The sequence below is a fragment of the Mobula birostris genome, chromosome 22, assembly GCF_030028105.1.
Source record: "Mobula birostris isolate sMobBir1 chromosome 22, sMobBir1.hap1, whole genome shotgun sequence".
Classification (NCBI taxonomy): Eukaryota; Metazoa; Chordata; class Chondrichthyes; order Myliobatiformes; family Myliobatidae; genus Mobula; species Mobula birostris.
This window is the reverse complement of record NC_092391.1, coordinates 30,836,596-30,857,250: the sequence shown is the minus strand read 5'-3', so window position 1 is coordinate 30,857,250 and position 20,655 is coordinate 30,836,596. Positions and strand designations below refer to the sequence as shown.

At 41.3% G+C, this 20,655-nt stretch overlaps 1 protein-coding gene across 4 annotated transcripts in view; it reads left to right on the top strand.

Moving 5' to 3' along the window:
- Window positions 1-20,655, top strand: part of LOC140186350 (astrotactin-2-like) — a 1,795,681-nt gene that overhangs the window by 1,141,233 nt on the left and 633,793 nt on the right. For all 4 annotated transcript variants that reach the window (XM_072240512.1, XM_072240511.1, XM_072240510.1 and 1 more), the window contains 3 exons: window positions 461-585; window positions 5,209-5,313; window positions 14,047-14,226. In XM_072240512.1, coding sequence (XP_072096613.1) covers window positions 461-585; window positions 5,209-5,313; window positions 14,047-14,226 — 410 coding nt within the window. The remainder of the gene's footprint in view (window positions 1-460; window positions 586-5,208; window positions 5,314-14,046; window positions 14,227-20,655) is intronic.

Here is a 20,655-nt window from a genome sequence, read left to right as displayed (position 1 = left end):
GAATTTAGAAGAATGCGTGGGGATCTCATTGAAACCTACCGAATGTTGAAAGGACTGGATAAGGTGGATGTGGAGAGGATGTTTCCTATGATGGGGGTATCCAGAACTAGAGAGTACAGCCTCAAAACTGAGGGGCAACCTTTTGGAACAGAGGTAAGGAGGATTTGTTTTTTAGCCAGAGTAGTGAATCTATTGAATGCTCTGCCACAGGCTGCGGTAGAGGCCAAGTCCGTAGGTATATTTAAGGTGGAAGTTGATAGTTTCCTGATCAGTCAGGGCATCAAAGACATGGCGAGAAGGCAGGTGTATGGGCTTGAGTGGGATCCAGGATCAGTCATGATGAAAAAGCAGGGCAAACTTGATGGGCTGAATGGCCTAAATCTGCTCCTAAGTCTTATGGTCTTATAATTTGAGAATTTCAGCCAATTCACTTCTGACAATGTTTGATACTTTCATGCAGGGAGAATAACTTCATGAAGGATTTCCCTCAGCTGGCTGATGGATTGGTTGTGATTCCCCTTCCTGTGGAGGAGCAGTGTCGAGGAGTCCTATCTGAGCCATTGCCCAATCTCCAGCTCCTCACGGGTAAGCATGTGTAACATTAATGTCCTAATAATTGCCTGGTGCAGGTGGCACATCTCTGAAGTCTGTATGCCAAAGGGCCTGAAAGAAAACACTGAAAGTACAGATCAAAGTATAGAGTGAATTGTCATGTGTATTGAGTGCTCAGGTCAGGACATATGTTCCTCTCCCTCCTGACCCAGATGCTTTCTGGCATGTAAATAAGTAATTTTATAATTAAAGTGCAGACACTTCATGCAGTCCTGCACTTCAATTACTGTCTATTACTGGTGTCAAGTTAAATGAGGTTCTTTTATAGCTGAACATTAAAGCTCAATAGTTTCACTTAATTCCGTGGAGAAATCTACAAGATTTAGCACCAAGTCTTTTGAATGTAAAACATTCTGACACCTTTGTGAATTGCTTATAAGATCTACCATTTGATTCTACATCTGCTGCTCTTTCACTCAGAAGTTTTTACATATCACACATTTATCTAGTCTTCAATTGTCATAACTTAATAATTTATGGGACTTATTGGCAATTAATGTGACCAAATACTGACAAGACCCTTGGATCTTGAAGGTCTGTGACCTTGGTATTAAAAGAAGTGGCTACAGAGATAGTGAGAGAGCTCTCACAGCTACCTGGTCTGTACTTCTTCCCACCTGGTTACTTGCAAAAACGCTACCCCTTTCTCAATATCTCGGTCTCTGCCACATCTGCTCTCAGGATGAGGCTTTTCATTCCAAATCAAAGGAGATAGCCTCCTTTTTCAAAGGAAAGGGCTTCCTTTCCTCCACCATCAACGCTGCCCTCAACTGCATCTCATCCATTTCATGCACGTCTGCTCTTACCCCACTCTCCTGTCAACCTACCAGGGATAGGGTTCCTCTTGTCCTCACCTACCACCACAATAGCCTCCGCATTCAGCACTTGATTGTGTGAAACCTCTGCCATCTCCCACAGGATCCCACCACCAAGAACATCTTCCCCTCCCCCCCCCACCACTTTCTGCTTTCCACAGGGACCACTCCCTACTGACTCCGTTGTCCATTCGTCCCTCCCCACTGATCTGCCTCCCGGCACTTAACCTTGCAAGTAGAACAAGTGCTACACCAACCCCTGCACCTCCTCCCTCACCACCATTCAGGGCCGTAACTGTCCTTCAAGGTGAGGTGACACTTCACCTGTGTACCTGTTGGCTTCATCTACTATGCCTGATGCTCCCATGTGGCCTCCTGTATATCAGTGAGATCTGACGTAAATAGGGAGATCACTTCACTGAGCATCTACGCCCTGTCCACCAGAAAATGAAGGTCTCCTAGTATCCACCCATTTTAATTCTACTTCCCATTCCCATTCCAATATGTCCATCCATGGCCTCCTCCACTGATGTGATGAGGCCACACTTAGGTTGGCAGAACAACACCTTATATTCTGTTTGGATAGCTTCCAGCCTGATGACATGAACGTGGATTTCTCAAACTTCCGGTAATGAACCCCACCCATCCCCCCCCTCTTTCACCATTTCCCACTCCCTTTTCCCTCTCTCACCTCATCTCCTTGCCCACCCATCGGCTCCCTCTGGTGCTCCCCCCCCCCACCTTTACGTTTCACGTATCACCTGGTGTTTCTCTCTCCCCTTCCTCCACCTTTTAAATCTACTCCTCAGCTTCCTTTCTCTGGTTCTGCCGAAGGGTTTCGGCCCGAAGCTTTGACTGTACACTTTTCCATTGAAGCTACCTGGCCTGCTGAGTTCCTCCAGTATATTGCATGTGTTAGTGGATGCATTGGTTGTGATCTTCCAAATTGCAGAATTTTGGAAAATTCCCAGTTGACAGGAAAACTTCAAGAATTTGGAAGTTTGGTTGATCGCTGAGCTTGGCAAAATGTTTGCAGAGGTTTTGGCTCCAGTCAAGAAGCCATCATCAGTGCACAATTGAGGGATATTGTTTAAACGTTGTGATCTGGTTGGCTGTTTCAAAACACAGTGAACAGTTTAGCAGAAGAAGATTCTGACTGGCTAGCTTCAAGGGAGGTCGTTGGACATGCTTGCTTCACCGTGAAGATCCCAAGATGACTGGAGATTCATTGATTGCTGACATCGCTGTTTCACTTTTCTCCATAAAGGTTCATATACCAGATCTATGCCGATGTGTTTGTTGATGGATCCTTCTGCAGAGAGCCACACTTTGAGAAATTCTCATTTTTGCTTGACTCAAGACTCTGGCTGTCATCCAGTTGAAATGGTATCGTTCTTCGTCTTCATGAGCCAGTGAGAGTGGGTTATGCCTTCTGCTTGCTAGCTGGTGCTCGTGTAGCTTAGTCAATAGTTTTCTTCCTGTTTGACCAACGTGGTACTTGTCACAGTCACTACACTAGATTTTGTAGATAACATTTGTTCTCAGTCACATTTTGTTGTGCTTTGAATTTTGATAAGTCCCTCCCCAAAGCTGCAGTCGGTTTGTGAGCAACTGTGATATTGTGTTGCTGAATCATTTTTACTGTCATTTCCAAGACGTTCTTTATGCATGGCAATAAAATTTGTTTACTTGCCGTTTATCTAGTTTGTATTGTCGGGTTTCTGACCTTGAGGTACCTTCAGATGAAGCTTCTTGGATATTCATTCTGTTGAAAGATCTTGTAGGGATGCTTTTCTTCTTCCAGTTTTGTGTCTGTGTTGTTGCAATGGGACTCTATCCTTTTGAATAAGGTCTTCATGCAGCTTTGAACCCTTTGAGCCCTTACAGAGAAAAGAGAAACAACCATATCAGCATTCAACAATTTGCCAGTCATCTTGGGATATGGACAGTGAAGAAAACACTTCCAACGGACCTCTCTCGAAGCTAGCCAATCAGAATCTTCTACTGCTAAACTGTTCAATATTTTGACCCAGCCAACTAGATCACGACATCTAATCAATATCCTTGCAGACCTTGAAGGAGTATGTAAACTGGCATTCTGAGGAGACAACACCCTGAACTGCGTGTTGCTGATGGCTTCTCTGTTGGAGCTGAAACGTCCGCAAACACTTTGCCAAGGTCGGCAATCAACCAAACTCCCAAATAGCCAAGCCAAGCTACCAATATTCTGCAATATTTCAAGTATAATACCCATTTTATTGAAAGGATGGTATCAAAAAGCAGAAGACAGGGAGGGTAACAGGAAGGAGGAGACTGGGGGCCAGTTAGGCAAAGTCACTGGGAGTTGGAATTAGTTTATTAGTAGCAAGATACAGTGAAAGGCTTGTTTTGCAAATGGTTCATTTAGATCAAATAATTACACAGTGCATTGAAAAGAGAACGATTAATGTGATGGGGACCATTGTTAAGCAAGAAGCAGGATGTTAAGAAAATTATGTAAGAATCAAGGTGCATCAATATGGGTTGATGAAAGGGAAATCGTGTTTGACAGATTGCCATAGAGATCTGAAACATAGAAAGAGGACCTTCAGCCCATTGAGTCCATGCAGTCGTTTTAACATTAATTTTGCCCATTTATTCTCAACAAGTCCCCATCAGCTTCCCCAGATGTGACCACACAAGGTGCAATTTACAGAGTCTGTTTTAGTTTATGAATCTGTACAGTTTTGGAGGATGTGGGAGGAAACGGGAGCACTTGGAGAAGACCTACACATTCACAGTGAGAACACGCAAACTCCGTATAGATTGGGAAGAAATCTGGGTCGCTGGATCTGTGTAGCACCAGATTTACTAGTAAATCTATTGCCTTTGGAGATTCAAAAGGCATACAGTATAGTGACAGTAAAAGTTTTCTGCACATGATAAACTAGGACTAGACATGTAACAACTAAACACATCACAAGAAAGTCTGCAGATGCTGGAAATCCAAAGAGTACACACAAAATGCTGGAGGAACTTAGCAGGTCAGGCAGCATCTATGGAAAAGAATAAACAGCTGAAATTTTGGCCGACACCCTTCTTCGGGACTGAGAAGGAATGGGGAAGATGGCAGAGTTAAAAGGTGGGAGAAGGGGAAAGAGGCTAGATAAAAGGTCAAGGGCTGGAGAAGAAAGAATCTGAAACAAGAGGAGAGTGGACCGTAGGAGAAAATGAAAGAGGAGGGAACTCAGCAAGAAAGTAATGGGCAACAGAGATCAGAAGGTCCTCCTTCCTTTTCTTCTACAGTGAACTCTTCTCTCCTAACAGATTCTTTCTTCCCCAGTCTTTGACCTTTTCCACCCACTTGGCTTGACCTATCATCTTCCAGCTTGTCTCTTTCCCCTCACCCCCACCATTTTGTTATTACATCTTCCCCCTTACTTCTCAATACTGATGAAGGGACTCGGCCCAAAACATCAAATGGTTATTCTCTTCCATAGATGCTGCTTGACCTGCTGAGTTCCACTAGCCTTTTGTGCATGCTACTCTAAACACATCATTTGCTGGCAGCCAGTATGCCAGGATGCAATATTTGACAGGTATTTAAACTACCATGAAGTCAAGTGGTGTGAGAAGAAACTGAAAACTTAACGCTGAGGCCAAGATCCAATCAGCTAATGCCAGATCAGGCTCCAGAGACCCCTTTCACATGATTTATTTATATGTTGTTACTGTTTCTTATGTTATGTTCTTAATCCAAAATAAAGTTCTAACACAACTGAATGTGACTTGTTAATTCCAGGTAATGCCAAATACAATGAGGCCACTGGCTACCCCATGGTGCAGGAGTGGAGAGTGAGAAGCAATCTTTACAAGGTTAAGCTCAATTCAATAACCCAATCTGCAGGTAAGTATAATGCAAGTCACTGAAGACCTTTGCTGAATATTTCTTGCAATAATTCAGAGGGGTTATGTAAAGCTAGCACAGAACGTTGGTCTTTTAACTGAACACATTCAAAGGATGACTGACTGAAGATTTAGCGGAAAATCAAGCTTTAAAGGAGAATTTTGAAAACAGGAAAGGTTTATCAATCTGGAAAGAGTAATAAACAGAAGCCATCAAAACAGTAAGTGCTTAGATGCATCAATAGATGAAGAATGCAAATCATTGTAACTTACACTATTTCATTGCTGACACTATTCAGTCCTAATATTCTCATGTGGGATTCATCCAACAGGGCTGTAAGCTGTCACCTTTAATCTAATGTGCCCACAAAATTTATACAGAATGCACCAGAAATTACAGACCAGTAGGACTAGCTCTATGGACTTCAGTGATTCAAAGACCACCTGCTCTACAGTTACAGATCTTTGCACTGATGGGACTTTTTTGGAGGCATGTTGACATACAAGTACAAAAAGCATAAACACAATAAAAGTCACAAAATGTTGGTACACTTTCTAGTTTGTCAAGAGTTGAAGCACAATGCCTCAATATTTGGTTCTGTCTTCACTAAGGAGGACATAAATAATCCAGAAATAGTAGGGGACAGAGGGTCCAGTGAGGTGGAGGAACTGAGCGAAATACATGTTAGTAGGGAAGTGGTGTTAGGTAAATTGAAGGGATTGAAGGCAGATAAATCCCCAGGGCCAGATGGTCTGCATCCTAGAGTGCTTAAGGAAGTAGCCCAAGAAATAGTGGATGCATTAGTGATAATTTTTCAAAACTCGTTAGATTCTGGACTAGTTCCTGAGGATTGGAGGGTGGCTAATGTAACTCTACTTTTTAAAAAAGGAGGGAGAGAGAAACCGGGGAATTATAGACCGGTTAGCCTAACGTCGGTGGTGGGGAAACTGCTGGAGTCAGTTATCAAGGATGTGATAACAGCACATTTGGAAAGCGGTGAAATGATCGGACAAAGTCAGCATGGATTTGTGAAAGGAAAATCATGTCTGACGAACCTCATAGAATTTTTTGAGGATGTAACTAGTAGAGTGGATAGGGGAGAACCAGTGGATGTGGTATATTTGGATTTTCAAAAGGCTTTTGACAAGGTCCCACACAGGAGATTAGTGTGCAAACTTAAAGCACACGGTATTGGGGGTAAGGTATTGGTGTGGGTGGAGAATTGGTTAGCAGACAGGAAGCAAAGAGTGGGAATAAACGGGACCTTTTCAGAATGGCAGGCGGTGACTAGTGGGGTACTGCAAGGCTCACTTGTTTACAATATATATTAATGACTTGGATGAGGGAATTAAATGCAGCATCTCCAAGTTTGCGGATGACACGAAGCTGGGTGGTGGTGTTGGCTGTGAGGAGGATGCTAAGAGGATGCAGAGTGACTTGGATAGGTTGGGTGAGTGGGCAAATTCATGGCAGATGCAATTTAATGTGGATAAATGTGAAGTTATCCACTTTGGTGGCAAAAATAGGAAAACAGATTATTATCTGAATGGTGGCCGATTAGGAAAAGGGGAGGTGCAACGAGACCTGGGTGTCATTATACACCAGTCATTGAAAGTGGGCATGCAGGTACAGCAGGCGGTGAAAAAGGCGAATGGTATGCTGGCATTTATAGCGAGAGGATTCGAGTACAGGAGCAGGGAGGTACTACTGCAGTTGTACAAGGCCTTGGTGAGACCACACCTGGAGTATTGTGTGCAGTTTTGGTCCCCTAATCTGAGGAAAGACATCCTTGCCATAGAGGGAGTACAAAGAAGGTTCACCAGATTGATTTCTGGGATGGCAGGACTTTCATATGAAGAAAGACTGGATGAACTGGGCTTGTACTCGTTGGAATTTAGAAGATTGAGGGGGGATCTGATTGAAACGTATAAGATCCTAAAGGGATTGGACAGGCTAGATGCAGGAAGATTGTTCCCGATGTTGGGGAAGTCCAGAACGAGGGGCCACAGTTTGAGGATAGAGAGGAAGCCTTTTAGGACCGAGATTAGGAAAAACTTCTTCACACAGAGAGTGGTGAATCTGTGGAATTCTCTGCCACAGGAAACAGTTGAGGCCAGTTCATTGGCTATATTCAAGGGGGAGTTAGATATGGCCCTTGTGGCTACGGGGGTCGGGGGTATGGAGGGAAGGCTGGGGCGGGGTTCTGAGTTGGATGATCAGCCATGTTCATAATAAATGGCGGTGCAGGCTCGAAGGGCCGAATGGCCTACTCCTGCACCTATTTTCTATGTAACATTCAGATTCCTTGGGAACTTCCTTTGTTTACAATAAATTAATAATACGTTTTAGTTTGAACAAAATTAGAGTCATCGTATTTATTTTGGGGACGTATACTGAAGTCCATTTGGCTGAGAATACTGAGGAAAGTGGCAAGCCAGCTGTGGAAAGTACACAGTAATATATCACATGTTTTTTGACATGTTTCGCCACTTAAACTTGCTATAGATGATCAGATTTTCCGTTGCACTACCAACAGGCTCAGGGACTTGACCAGGTAACTTCTTGAGATATTCAACCTCCCACAGAGAGGACTAAGAAGATTTTGGTGAAAGTTAGTTCAAGCAAAACACATAAAAATTGCTGGTGAACGCAGCAGGCCAGGCAGCATCTGTAGGAAGAGGTACAGTCGACGTTTCGGGCCGAGACCTTTCGTCAGGACTAACTGAAAGAAGAGCTAGTAAGAGATTTGAAAGTGGGAGGGGGAGGGGGAGATCCAAAATGATAGGAGAAGACAGGAGGGGGAGGGATGGAGCCAAGAGCTGGAAAGTTGATTGGCAAAAGGGATATGAGGCTGGAGAAGGGAGAGGGTCATGCGACGGGAGGCCCAGGGAGAAAGAAAGGGGGAGGGGAGCTCAGAGGATGGGCAAGGAATTTTAGTGAGAGGGACAGAGGAAGAAAATGAGAGAGAGAAATAAATAAATAAGGGATATGGTACGAAGGGGAGGTGGGGCATTAGCGGAAGTTAGAGAAGTCAATGTTCATGCCATCCATCAGCTTGGAGGCTACCCAGACGGAATATAAGGTGTTATTCCTCCAACCTGAGTGTGGCTTCATCTTGACAGTAGAGGAGGCCGTGGATAGACATATCAGAATGGGAATGGGACGTGGAATTAAAACGTGTGGCCGCTGGGAGATCCTGCTTTCTCTGGTGGACAGAGCGTAGGTGTTCAGCGAAACGGGCTCCCAGCCTGCGTCGGGTCTTGCCAATATATAGAAGGCCGCATTGGGAGCACCAGACGCAGTATATCACCCCAGCCAACTCACAGGTGAGGTGTCGTCTCACCTGGAAGGAATGAGACCTTCTATATATTAGCACTGCGTCCGGTGCTCCCGATGCAACCTTCTATATATTGGCAAGACCCGATGTAGGCTGGGAGACCGTTTCGCTGAACACCTACGCTCTGTCCGCCAGAGAAAGCAGGATCTCCCAGTGGCCACACATTGTAATTCCATATCCCATTCCCATTCTGATATGTCTATCCACGGCCTCCTCTACTGTCAAGATGAAGCCACGCTCAGGTTGGAGGAACACCACCATATATTCCCTCTGGGTAGCCTTCAACCTGATGGCATGAACATTGACTTCTCTAACTTCCGTTAATGCCCCTCCTCCCCCTCGTACCCAATCCCTTGTTTATTTATTTATTTTTCTCCCTCTGTCCCTCTCACTATAACTCCTTGCCGATTCTCTGGGCTCCCTTCCCCCTTTCTCGTTAGGCCTCCCGTCCCAGGATCCTCTCCTTTCTCCAGCCTCGTATCCCTTTTGCCAATCAACTTTCCAGCTCTTGGCTCCAACCCTCCCCCTCCTGTCTTTTCCTATCATTTGCGATCTCCCCCTCCCCCTCCCACTTTGAAATCACTTACTATCTCTTCTTTCAGTTAGTCCTGACAAAGGGTCTTGGTCCGAAACGTCACCTGAACCTCTTCCTATAGATGCTGCCTGACCTGCTGCATTCACCAGCATTCTTTATGTGTGTTGCTTGAATTTCCAGCATCTGCAGATTTCCTCGTGTTGGCGAAAATTAGTTTTTTTTTGTTGAAAGCTAACAAAATACACTCCTTTAAAATGAGTAATTTCAGAAAAAGTGGTTAAATTAGCTAGTCATTAAGAACATGAGGATGATCAGTTTTCTTTTTAATTACAGCAGGAAATTTAATTGCTTAATTTTAAAACAAGTATAATGTAATATCACTAATTACTTTATTCACGTAACAAATGAATAACCAGAAATGACAATTTAGCAAGAATTGTGCATTTATAGTCAGTACTGATCAGAGAACACGTGCACACAAGTGTTTCCTCAGAGATTCACATCAGACCGCACAGTCTGATCAAACATGTCCATTCTCAGTACTCCCTCCTTCTTTAGTGCAATTTCTGTTTTTATAACTTCATGATTATTTTAGTCAAGAGCTTCCTTCGAAATCAGCAGAATCCATTTTTTCTGTTGTAATGGCTAAAGAAAAAGAGGTATAAATAACATGTAAAATAAAGATCAATAAATTTTAAATTAGAGAATTAACCTTCTAAACTATTCTGTTTGGAAGCATAGTTAATAATTATCTCACCAATCAAAATTAAAGGGATGCAGTGCAGTTTATCTTGCTATTTTAAATGTGATCAGTTTTTATTAATGACTACAATTTGCAAGATATTTTTAGATTTATCACATAAATCTAATCATAGATTTTCAAATGGGAGGCTGATGTGCTGAGGTTCTTATTGAGTTTAACTTGAAAATAATCCATGTACTGTATATATTTGGCAGTAAGAGCGAATATAAGCATTTTAATGCATACAAAATAAATCAACAAATTTATGCTAATTGATCTAATGGATTATATGTCTATGCAAATTGGTTTGAAATGGGTGGTGAATTTCTTAATTTAAGCATATGGAAAGTCTTGGAAATTTTCCATGCTAATGAAGACCATGCTTTTCCTGCTGAGCATATCCAGTAATGCAGCTGATACAATAGGTTCCCTACCATCCTGCCATTGCACCATTCATTTTAGTGGAGTGGGCATGATACTTTGAACAGTTATGAAAATTGAACGAGAACTGCTTCATAACGTGCAATTTTGCTTGTTTGCCTGGTCCAATTTAAAACCATAACAGTGGGGAGTTTTGTCATTTGAATAACACTAATTATTCAATAATTGTTGATCTCCATATACCTGCCTGTATCCCAGATCATTTTATTTCATTTATATTATTAAAATTCTCTAATGTAATTTATATTTGCAGAAGCTTTTTCCAAACTTTCACCAACCTCTGCAAGTGGCTTTCCTAATTTCACTTTGAAGAAGTCTTGCATTACCTTTAACATTAGAATACTACATCTTAAAATGATGCATAATTTTTTTTCATTACATTTTCAGATCCCTTAATATTTTGAAAATTTCAATCAAATGATACTTTAACCTGGTAACTTCCAGAGAAAACACTTCCGTATATCCAACTTTTCCTCATATTTAATCCTTGGAGTCCAGTATTATTCTGGTAAATCTACACTACACTCCACAAGATAATAAATCCTTTAAATATATACTTACTAATTTTTGGTACAGTTGCTAGAATTAGATTTATTTTCTCTATCAGTTCATATCTCCATAATGCAGAACATCCACCTCTATTTTTTAATCATTGAAACAAACCCAAGATATACCGTAATTTAAAGACATCTGTAATGGAATGATTTACAAGTATGTATATGGTGCAGGACTGTGAATGTAAGTTTCTCTCATTTTACTTTGTTCAAATAATAGCATGAATGCCTGGTTGTGCTTTTGATTTCTCCAATTGTGAAATTATATATTATTTTTGTGCCTAAAGCATTAATATATAAAACCCATTATTTAAAAATGCATAAAATATAATTGCTGTAAACAAAGAAGCAGGCTATGTTATTGGTGCAGTCCTGAAAGCTTTTTTTAAGAGAGACTTCATCACCACTGCTTAGCATTCAATGCAAACCAATATTGGAAACTGGATCAAGACATAAATATGCAAAGAATGCTCAGTGAGAAGAGGTAGAGTGAACCAAGGCAAGATTGTTTCTCCACAATAAATAAGTCACTTTTAGCATGTACAGAAGTGAACAATATTATGTCATACATGGTTCAGTCTGGTGCTACAACTATTAATTAGCTTATTAGTAATCACAGGAAAGCATTTTATTATATAACATTTCCTGTTTAATGGACAATGGTTCTGTCTTTCTCACAACACTACTTCCCAGAATCTTTACGTCAAGAGAAGCACTGTGAAATCTTGCCATCCATGAAGATACTAAAGGTCTTTCTGATTTGGAGTCAAAAGCTCCTTCTTAAATCTTGTATTTGATTTATGAGAAATATTCAAGCATATATATTCAATTTAATAGACACTACTGCAAGCAAAATTTTAAAACTTAAACAAGCTTCAGCACTCTGTGCAAAAAATTCCCTTAGAGCTTAATCCTTGTAATCCAGCAATATTCAGATAAATCTACACGGTGCTCCACAAGATAATATATTCTTGAAAAACGCTATCTATAACTATGTTTACATCTACTTTGTGGTACATTTGCTAAAACCTGATTCATTTTCTCAGCCAGATAATTTTGTACAAGTTTGATTAATGATCATGAAACCAGATTTGGATCAGTTCTATCATTAAGTAACTTTATAATTGGAAGTGCTTCACAACTGATGAACACTCAAAAATTTATTCACAATATACAACATATAGTTCAAGAATTTTCAGCATCAACTCACCTTCTGTCCCCTTCCAAAATAATACTCTTGGTTGATCCAGATGTAATAAAAAATAAACAGTTAATGTTAAACTCTTCATAGTTTAACTCCAGTGCTAACATATGTCTTCCATTCATTTAACAGCATCGCATATGGTCTACACTTGGCATCTCTTCTACATTTTTAAATAATTATTCTCTTATAATTTTCCTCGAATTTAAGTACAGATTAGCAAATGACACTGCATTTTTATTCACTCTAATGGTTTTGGTTCAACACAATTCTTGGATTTCTTTAAGCTGTACTAAACAGGAGAGATTTTGCACATTTTACCCTCACCGCCCCCGCCCCCATAATGGGAATGTGCGGATGAGTAGCATCATTCATTGCATTATTGAATATATCATACCTTAATAAAGACTTGGTGCAGAGTCTTGGCCCAAAACTTTGCGACATACCTTTTGCCTCCATAGATACAGCTTGATCCATTGAGTTCATTCACCATTATGGCTTTTGTACCATAAATGTTACTCTCCCCAAATCCCTCTTGAAAGCACTGATTATTTATTAGATGATACCTAAGTGCTCACCCAAGTGTTTGTGAACCATCTATGTACCTTGATAGTGAATGTCAGAAAGTTAGTTTTTTTTTTTACACGTTGCAAAACTTCTTGTACATAATAAATTGACCACCTAGTGTACCTTTGTGGTTTTCTGCTGCTGTAGCCCATCCATTTCAAAATTCGACAAGTGTGTTCAGGATGCTCTTCTGCACACATCTGTTGTAACGCATGGTTCTTTGAGTTACTGTCACCTTCCCGTCAACCTGAACCAGTTTGACCATTCTCCTCTGACCTCTCTCATTAACAAGGCATTTTTGCCTACAGAACTGCTGCTCACTGGATTTTTTTGTTCTGTTTTTTTGCAACATTCCCTGTAAACTCTAGAGACTATTATACATGAAAATATCAGGAGATCAGCAGTTTCTGAGATACTCAGACCACCCTGGCTGGCACCATATTTCACGGTCAAAGTCACTTAGATCACATTTCTTTCCCATTCTGATGCTTATTCTAAATGACAACTGAACCTCTTGACCATGTCTGCATGCTTTTTATGCATTGCGTTGCTGACAGATGATTGGCTGATTAGGTATTTGAATTAACAAGCAGGTGTACCTAAGAAAGTGGCCACCAAGTGTATTTTCCTCAATAAGTAATATTAATTAATGATAAGATTTGAGAATCCCAGCCTATTTTCCTTTCCACCATTCATGGGGCTTGCCATGAGGGTCCAACAATAACATTAGCTGGATTATACCATCTTGCCTTGGTACATATTCCTAAACAACAGCTCCTGAACAAGCTACCATAGAGCTTTGAACTGAAAAATTATAGAGAATAAATTGCAATTATTTGCCAAACTCAATTCTCTCATCACTTGAAAAAATTGATAATTAAAAAAAAGTTACAAATACTGTATGATTGTGTTCGTAACCAGGAATTCAGAACTGGGCTAAGAGACTGATAGGACAAGAGGCTGCCAAATTAAGATGAAGATGAGGAAGGATGCAAATTTTAGTAATTCCACACCCATTTGAGTTATGGTAGATGAATCAATAAGTATTTTCAAGATTGTCAGTTTTTAAATTGTATGTGAATAAAGAGCATTGGGGGGGGCAGACAGTACAGGTCAGCTGCAATCATATTGACCATTACATCAAATTCTGGCTGAATTATCAAACATACATGAATACAGCCAAATGAAACAGCATTCCTCTGGAGCCAAGGTGAAAAATATTCACAACATATGAATCAAAATAGCTAAGAAAAAAAAGCAGAAGTCACTCAAAAACACATTATATATATAAAATGTTTTTATGTTTGGTTTGCAAGAGGCTGAAGTCCCAGCTTTTTATCTTGTATTTGTGTTCAGGTTTCTCCAACGTGTTGAAAGTGTTGAAGGCGGAGAGCAGCAGAGAGGACCTGATATCCATCATCCAGCAATACGGTAGTCACTACATTGCTGAGGCTCTTTATGGCTCGGAGCTCACATGCAAAATACATTTTCCAAGTAAGAAGGTCCAGCAGCAGCTTTGGCTCCAATATCAGAAAGGTAAGATGAAAAACACCCCTTCACATACATTGTTAATGCTATCAAGAGATCAATTTTATGGTTGTAGGGAACAGCACTTCCATGATCAATCTCTGCAACTCCACAACAACCCAAAGAACTACAGTGCTGGACACAAGTTTTATACAGATCTGTCCTCTACACCTATCTCTGCCGGCAAGCCACTTGGAGCTTTGAACTTCTCCAGGGCTCTCATCCTGCTTCCTTACTTTTAAGTCAAGTTTATTGTTGTGTGTGTGAGTATGGTGGGGTACAGGTACAATGAACAACAGGTAGGTATGGACAACACACAGACATTAATTTATACATAAATTATACACGACTGTAAAAACTGACACAGAGACAAGTCCACAATAGTGCAAGTGGTGCGCCATCGTATTCCATTGCCAAAGTAGGATTATTATTTAAATACCTACATTTTGAAGCCAGTCCCTTGGTACTGCTCATGCAGTTTCCCCTTCCTCATTTTAAAACGTGTTACTCAGCTGACCTAGTATGAAATTTTCAACTGACAGACCTTTGTGTCCAAATACAATGACAGAAAATCTACATTGGTATCACACTGAGGACATGCCTGTTTACAAGTAGATAAACCCAACAAAAAAAGTTAAGTATTGGCGTGCATTCCAGCCATGATCCATACATGAGAAAATCTGCAGATGCTGGAAATCCAAAGCAACGCACACAAAATGCTGGAGGAGCTCAACAGGCCAGGCAGCATCTATGGAAAAGAGTAAACAGTCAACGTTTTGGGCCGAGACCCTTCAAGTGAGCTTTTCAGATTAATTTCAATATAAGGATATGGATGATCTGGCAGGTGATTGATTCTTAATTGCCAGGCCTCCAAAAAACCATAATAATTACCGAGAAAAGTGAGTATGGTTTATTTCTGAACTGTGATTTACTCATGGACGAGAAAGTACTTTACATCTTCGGAAAAGATGCTCTTTAAGTATTTGGGCCCAGTTTGTAATAGTAATATTGGGTTTAACCATCACACCATCACAAAACTGCCAGCAATATAGGATCCCTGTTTGTGCATTACCAAGGAAATCACAAAGTTGGTGTTAGTAACATAACCCTTTTCCAGACTGTTTGCTGCATTTGCCAGTGGAATCAAGTATTATCAATTGAACTGTGGTTAACTATTTTCAGAGTACTTTGAAAATATTGTTCTTCATTGAAAAAGGTCCATGTGAGTTTTTAATGGTACTCTGAAACATTATTGCTTGGCACCATGTCAGTCCTTAAAAATGTACAATTTTGTGTATCGTTTTTCTTTCAAAAGTTGAAGAAATTGAATACAAAATAAAAGGAAAAGCTTCATCATCATCCTCTACTTAACTGTCACGTGTATGTTCCTGGTTTTCTGTAAAGTATGCAAAACTTTTATGAGTCATTATCTGTAAGATTGCTTATTGCCACTTTGCTTGGTTGATGTCACCAGTCACTTGATCCCTGGGATCCCTCTGGATCCATGCCTGGCAGCAAATGATGTTAGAAGTCCAAAGCATAAAGATAAACCTGAAGGCAGAAAGAAATGTTCACTGAAAAACCCAGGCATTCTGATAGATGTTGTCTAGGAGAAGGATTTTAAATAAAACAGCTTTCCTATCCCAAAATGCCCTTTAAGGAAAAAATTTGTGACCAAAATTTAAAAGTTTTGGGAGCACCAATACTTGATGCATAAATCAGCATACATTATCTAGGCTTGTCTGGTGTTAACTTACAATACTAATTTTACCTATAGTGTCTATTAATTGATTAGAACTACAATTTATCTTTGTGTTGGATGACTAATGTCTAAATAGAAAGTTTTTCCATTGGGTTCTAAGGCAACAGCAAACTTCGTCTTGATTTCAGAGGGGCAGATTATCAGCTGCCTTTGTAACTGTGAGAATTCCAGGGTTTCTGCGGAAATGGACAATCCAGAATTGAAGTTAATGGGTCTTCTCTTTTTTTATGAATATTCTGCTCCTGAACAGCTCAGGGGAGTGCCACAAGCAAGCTCCGAAGTAATAATGAGAATCCATATTGATTCCCACATTGAAGAATGAATACAAATGACTGCATTTAGTTATTTGTTTTCTTAATTTCTCTTTCATTTGTATAAAACTATTAGAAACATAACTGTTCTGATAGCTTAAACCAGCATAGCTGGTTTATCATAAACACAAGAGATTCTGTAGTTGCTGGAAATCTAGAGCAATACACACAAAATACTGGAGGAATTCAACAAGTCAGGCAGTGTCAATGGACGGTAATAAACAGTCTTGCTCTTCAAATTGTATCCAAGAAACTAGTATTGATCACTTTAAGAGGGCAGCCACGAACTTAATTCAACATCTGAGCTTAATAATAAATACTTTGTAGGAAGCCAGTCCCTCAACCTTCTACTGAAAAATCACCTTGGCTTACTCATGAACTATTAACTCCATCTATTTGCATTTCTATTCCTTATTATTCTAATCTTGTAAGCAAAACAAAAACAAAAGAGCGTTATAAACTTATATCAGCAGAAAAGAGTTATAACATCTGATCCAACACAGTTTGTGTACACAAGAAGACTGGTAACCACTGGCTGTTGAGGCAAGGGTAGACTTCAGACAAATTTTGGGTAATTTCTTCTAATGCATGAATAAAAACGGCTAATTTATTTTAACTTTACAACCAATGAAGTATGGTTATAAAACACAGAATATACTATAGAACAGTACAGCACAGGCCCTTCAGCCCATGATGTTGTGCCAACCTTTTAGCCCAAGATCAACCTTACACTTCCCTCCAAATTTTCAATCACCTGCCTATCTCAGAGACTCATAAATATCCCTAATGTATCTGCCTCTACCACTACCCATGCAAGGCGTTCCACACACCCACCACTTTCAATGCAAGAAAAACCTATCTCTGACATCCCCCCTATACTTTCCTCAAATCACTTTAAAATTATGCCCCCACATATTAGCCATTTCTGCTCTGGATAAAAAGTTTCTAGCTGTCCACTCTACCTATCCTCTTATGAACCATCATTAACTCACCTCTCATCATCCTTGATTCCAAAGAGAAAACCCCTAGCTTGCTCAAACTATCCTCATAAGACATGCTCTATAATCCAGGCAGTATCCTGGTAAATCTCCTCTGCACCCTCTCTAAAGCTTCCATATCCTTTCTTGAATGAGGCAACCAGAACTCAACATCATACTCCAAGTGCAGTCTAACCAGAGATTTATAGAGCTGTAACATTACTTTGTTGCTTTTGAACTCAATCCTCCAACTAATGAAGGCCAATACACCATATGCCTTCTTAAACAACCCTATCAACTTGAGTGGCAACTTTGTTGGATCTATGGACATGGACCCCCAAGATCCCTCCGATCCTCCACACTGTCATTAATCCTGTTCCCTGCCTTCAAGTTCAACCTGAAAAATGTGTATCACCTCAGTTTTCCAGATTGAATTCTATCTGCTACTTCTCAGCTCAGCTCTATATCCATTATTGTCTCTTTGTAATCTGTGACAATCTTCTACACTATCCACACCACCACCAACCTTCATGTCATCTGCAAACTTGCTAACCTACCCTTCTACTTCCTCGTTCAAGTCTTTTATAACAATCACAAAAGCAGGGATCCCATTAGTCACTAACCTACAGGCAGAATATGCTCCATCTTCTATCACTCTTTGCCTTCTGTGAGCAAGCCAATTCTGAATCCACACAGCCAAATTTCCCTGGATCCCATGCCTCCTGACTTTCTGAATGACCCTACCATGAAAATTCTTGGCAAATACTTTAAAATCCATACACCACTTCCACTGCTCTACCTTTATCAATGTGTTTTTGTCACTTTCTCAAAGAATTGAATAAGGCTCATGAGGCACAACTTTCCCTTCACAAAGTTGACCATCCCTAATCAGACTATGCACCTTCAAATACTCTCAAGTCCTGTCTCTAAGAATTCTCTCCAACAGTTGGCCCAACCACTGATGTAAGACTCACTCTATAATTCCTAGGATTATCCCTATTACCTTTCCTGAACAAAGGAATAACATTTACCGCACTCCAATGTTCTGGTACTACTTCCGTGCCCAGTGAGGACCCAAAGACCAAAGACGCAACAATCTCTTCCCTTGCCCATGGTAACCTGGGGTATATTCTGTCCAGCCCCAGGGACTTTTATCGATTCTAATGTGTTTTTTTTAAAGTTCCAGCACATTCTCTTTCTTAACACTGACATGTTTCAGCGTATTAGCTTGTTTGTCAAGGTCCCTCTCACTCTGAATACTGAAGGAAAGTATTTATTAAGGTCCTCCAACTCCAAGCACATTTCCTCTTTTATCCCTAATGGGTCCAACCCTCACTTGGAACACCTTGAGGTTTTCCCTTAATCCTACTTGTCAAGGACTTTTCATGTTCTTTTATAGCTCTCCTAAGTCCATTAAACTCCTTCTTCCTGGCTACCTTGTAACTCTCTAGAACCCTGCCTGATTATTGTTTCCTAAACCTTAAGTATGCTTCTTTCTTCCTCTGGACAAGATGTTCCACACCTCCTCACCATGATTCCTTCACCCTACCATCCTTTCCCTGCCACAGTTGGACAAACCTATCCAGAACCCCATGCAAGTGCTCCCTAAACAATATCTGCATTTCTGTAGTGCATTCCCCTGAGTACATCTGTTCCCAATTCACACTCCTAATTTCCTCCCCCAAATAAAAGCAGCCAGTGAAGGAGTGGAGCTTTGAGGCTTTGACTTGAGAGGCTTCCATGAGAAGAGGCAGAAGACAAGCTAGCTCGCAGTTAGATTTTACAATGTCTCCTGAGACAGTGATGTGCCTCTCATGTGAGATGTGGCAGTCTTGGGGCAACTCCCCTCTCCCGCAGAGTCACATCTGCCCGAAGTACATACGGCTGGGCGATCTGGAAGACCGTGTAAGGAATCTGGAGCAGCAGTTGGATGACCTTCGACTCATAAGGGAGAATGAGACAGTCATAGATGAGAGCTACAGGGAGGTAGTCACACCTAGGCTGTCGGAAGCAGGTCGTTGGGTGACAGTCAGAGAGGGGAAAGCGAAGGTGAGCAGACAGGTAGTGCAGAGCACCCCTGTAGCCATTCCCCTGAATAATGTTTACCGTCCTGGATACTGTTGGTGGGGACGACCGACCAGGTTTGAGCCACGGTGGCAGGGCCTCCGGTACTGAGTCTGACCCTGTGGTGCAGAAGGGTGGGACGGAGAAGAGGAGAGCTGTCGTCATTGGAGACTCTATAGTCAGGGGAGCAGACAGCAGATTTTGTGGACGTGAGAAGGACACCCACATGGTTTGTTGCCTCCCGGGTGCCAGGGTCCTGGATGTCTCTGACCGGGTGCACAACATCCTGGCACAAGAGGGAAAGCAACCAGAAGTCGTGATGCATGTTGGGACCAACGACATAGGCAGGAAGAGGGATGAGGTCCTGAAGTGTGAGTTTCCGGAACTAGGCAGAAGGCTGAAGAACAGGACCTCAAGGGTGGCGTTCTCAAGATTGCTGCCAGTGCTACATGACAGTGACGGTAAGAATTGAAGGAGATGGCAGCTGAATGTGTGGCTGAGGATTTGGTGCAGGGAGCAGGGTTTCAGATTTCTAGATCATTGGGATCTCTTCTGGGGAAGGTGGGACCTGTACAGATTGGATGGGTTGCATCTGAACTCAAGGGGGAGCAATATCCTTGCAGGTAGGTTTACTAGCATGGTTTGGGAGGGTTTAAACTAATTTGCGAGGGGGATGGGACCCAGAGCAATAGAGCAGTGAAAGAAGTGCATGGAGTAAAGCCAGATCTAACATACACTGAGACTTTGAGGAAAGAGAAGCAGAATAAACAGTGTAAAGACAGTAAGATAGGAGGGCTGAAATGTGTGTACCTCAATGCAAGAAGCATCAGGAACAAAGGTGATGAACTGAGAGACTGGATAGCCAGCACCTCTTCCCTAGGGCACCACTGCTCCTTAAGGTAAGGAGTGAGAAGTTCAAGGAGGATATAAGAGGAAGGTTTTTTACTCAGAGGGTGGTTGGTGTGTGGAATGCACTGCCTGAGTCAGTGGTGGAGGCAGATACACTAGTGAAGTTTAGGAGACTACTAGACAGGTATATGGAGGAATTTAAGGTGGGGGCTTATATGGGAGGCAGGGTTTGAGGGTTGGCACGACATTGTGGGCTGAAGGGCCTGTACTGCACTGTACTCTTCTACGTTCTATAAATACTTTTCCACATTCTCTGCTCCTATGCTTGTCCAAGTCTATGGTAAAGGTTAGGGAGTTGTGGTCACCGTCTCCAAAATGCTCACCCACTGATAGATCTGTCACCTGACCAGGTTCATTGTCAGTACCAGATCCAGGATGGCCTCTTCTCTAGTCGGTCCGTCTGCATATTGTCTTA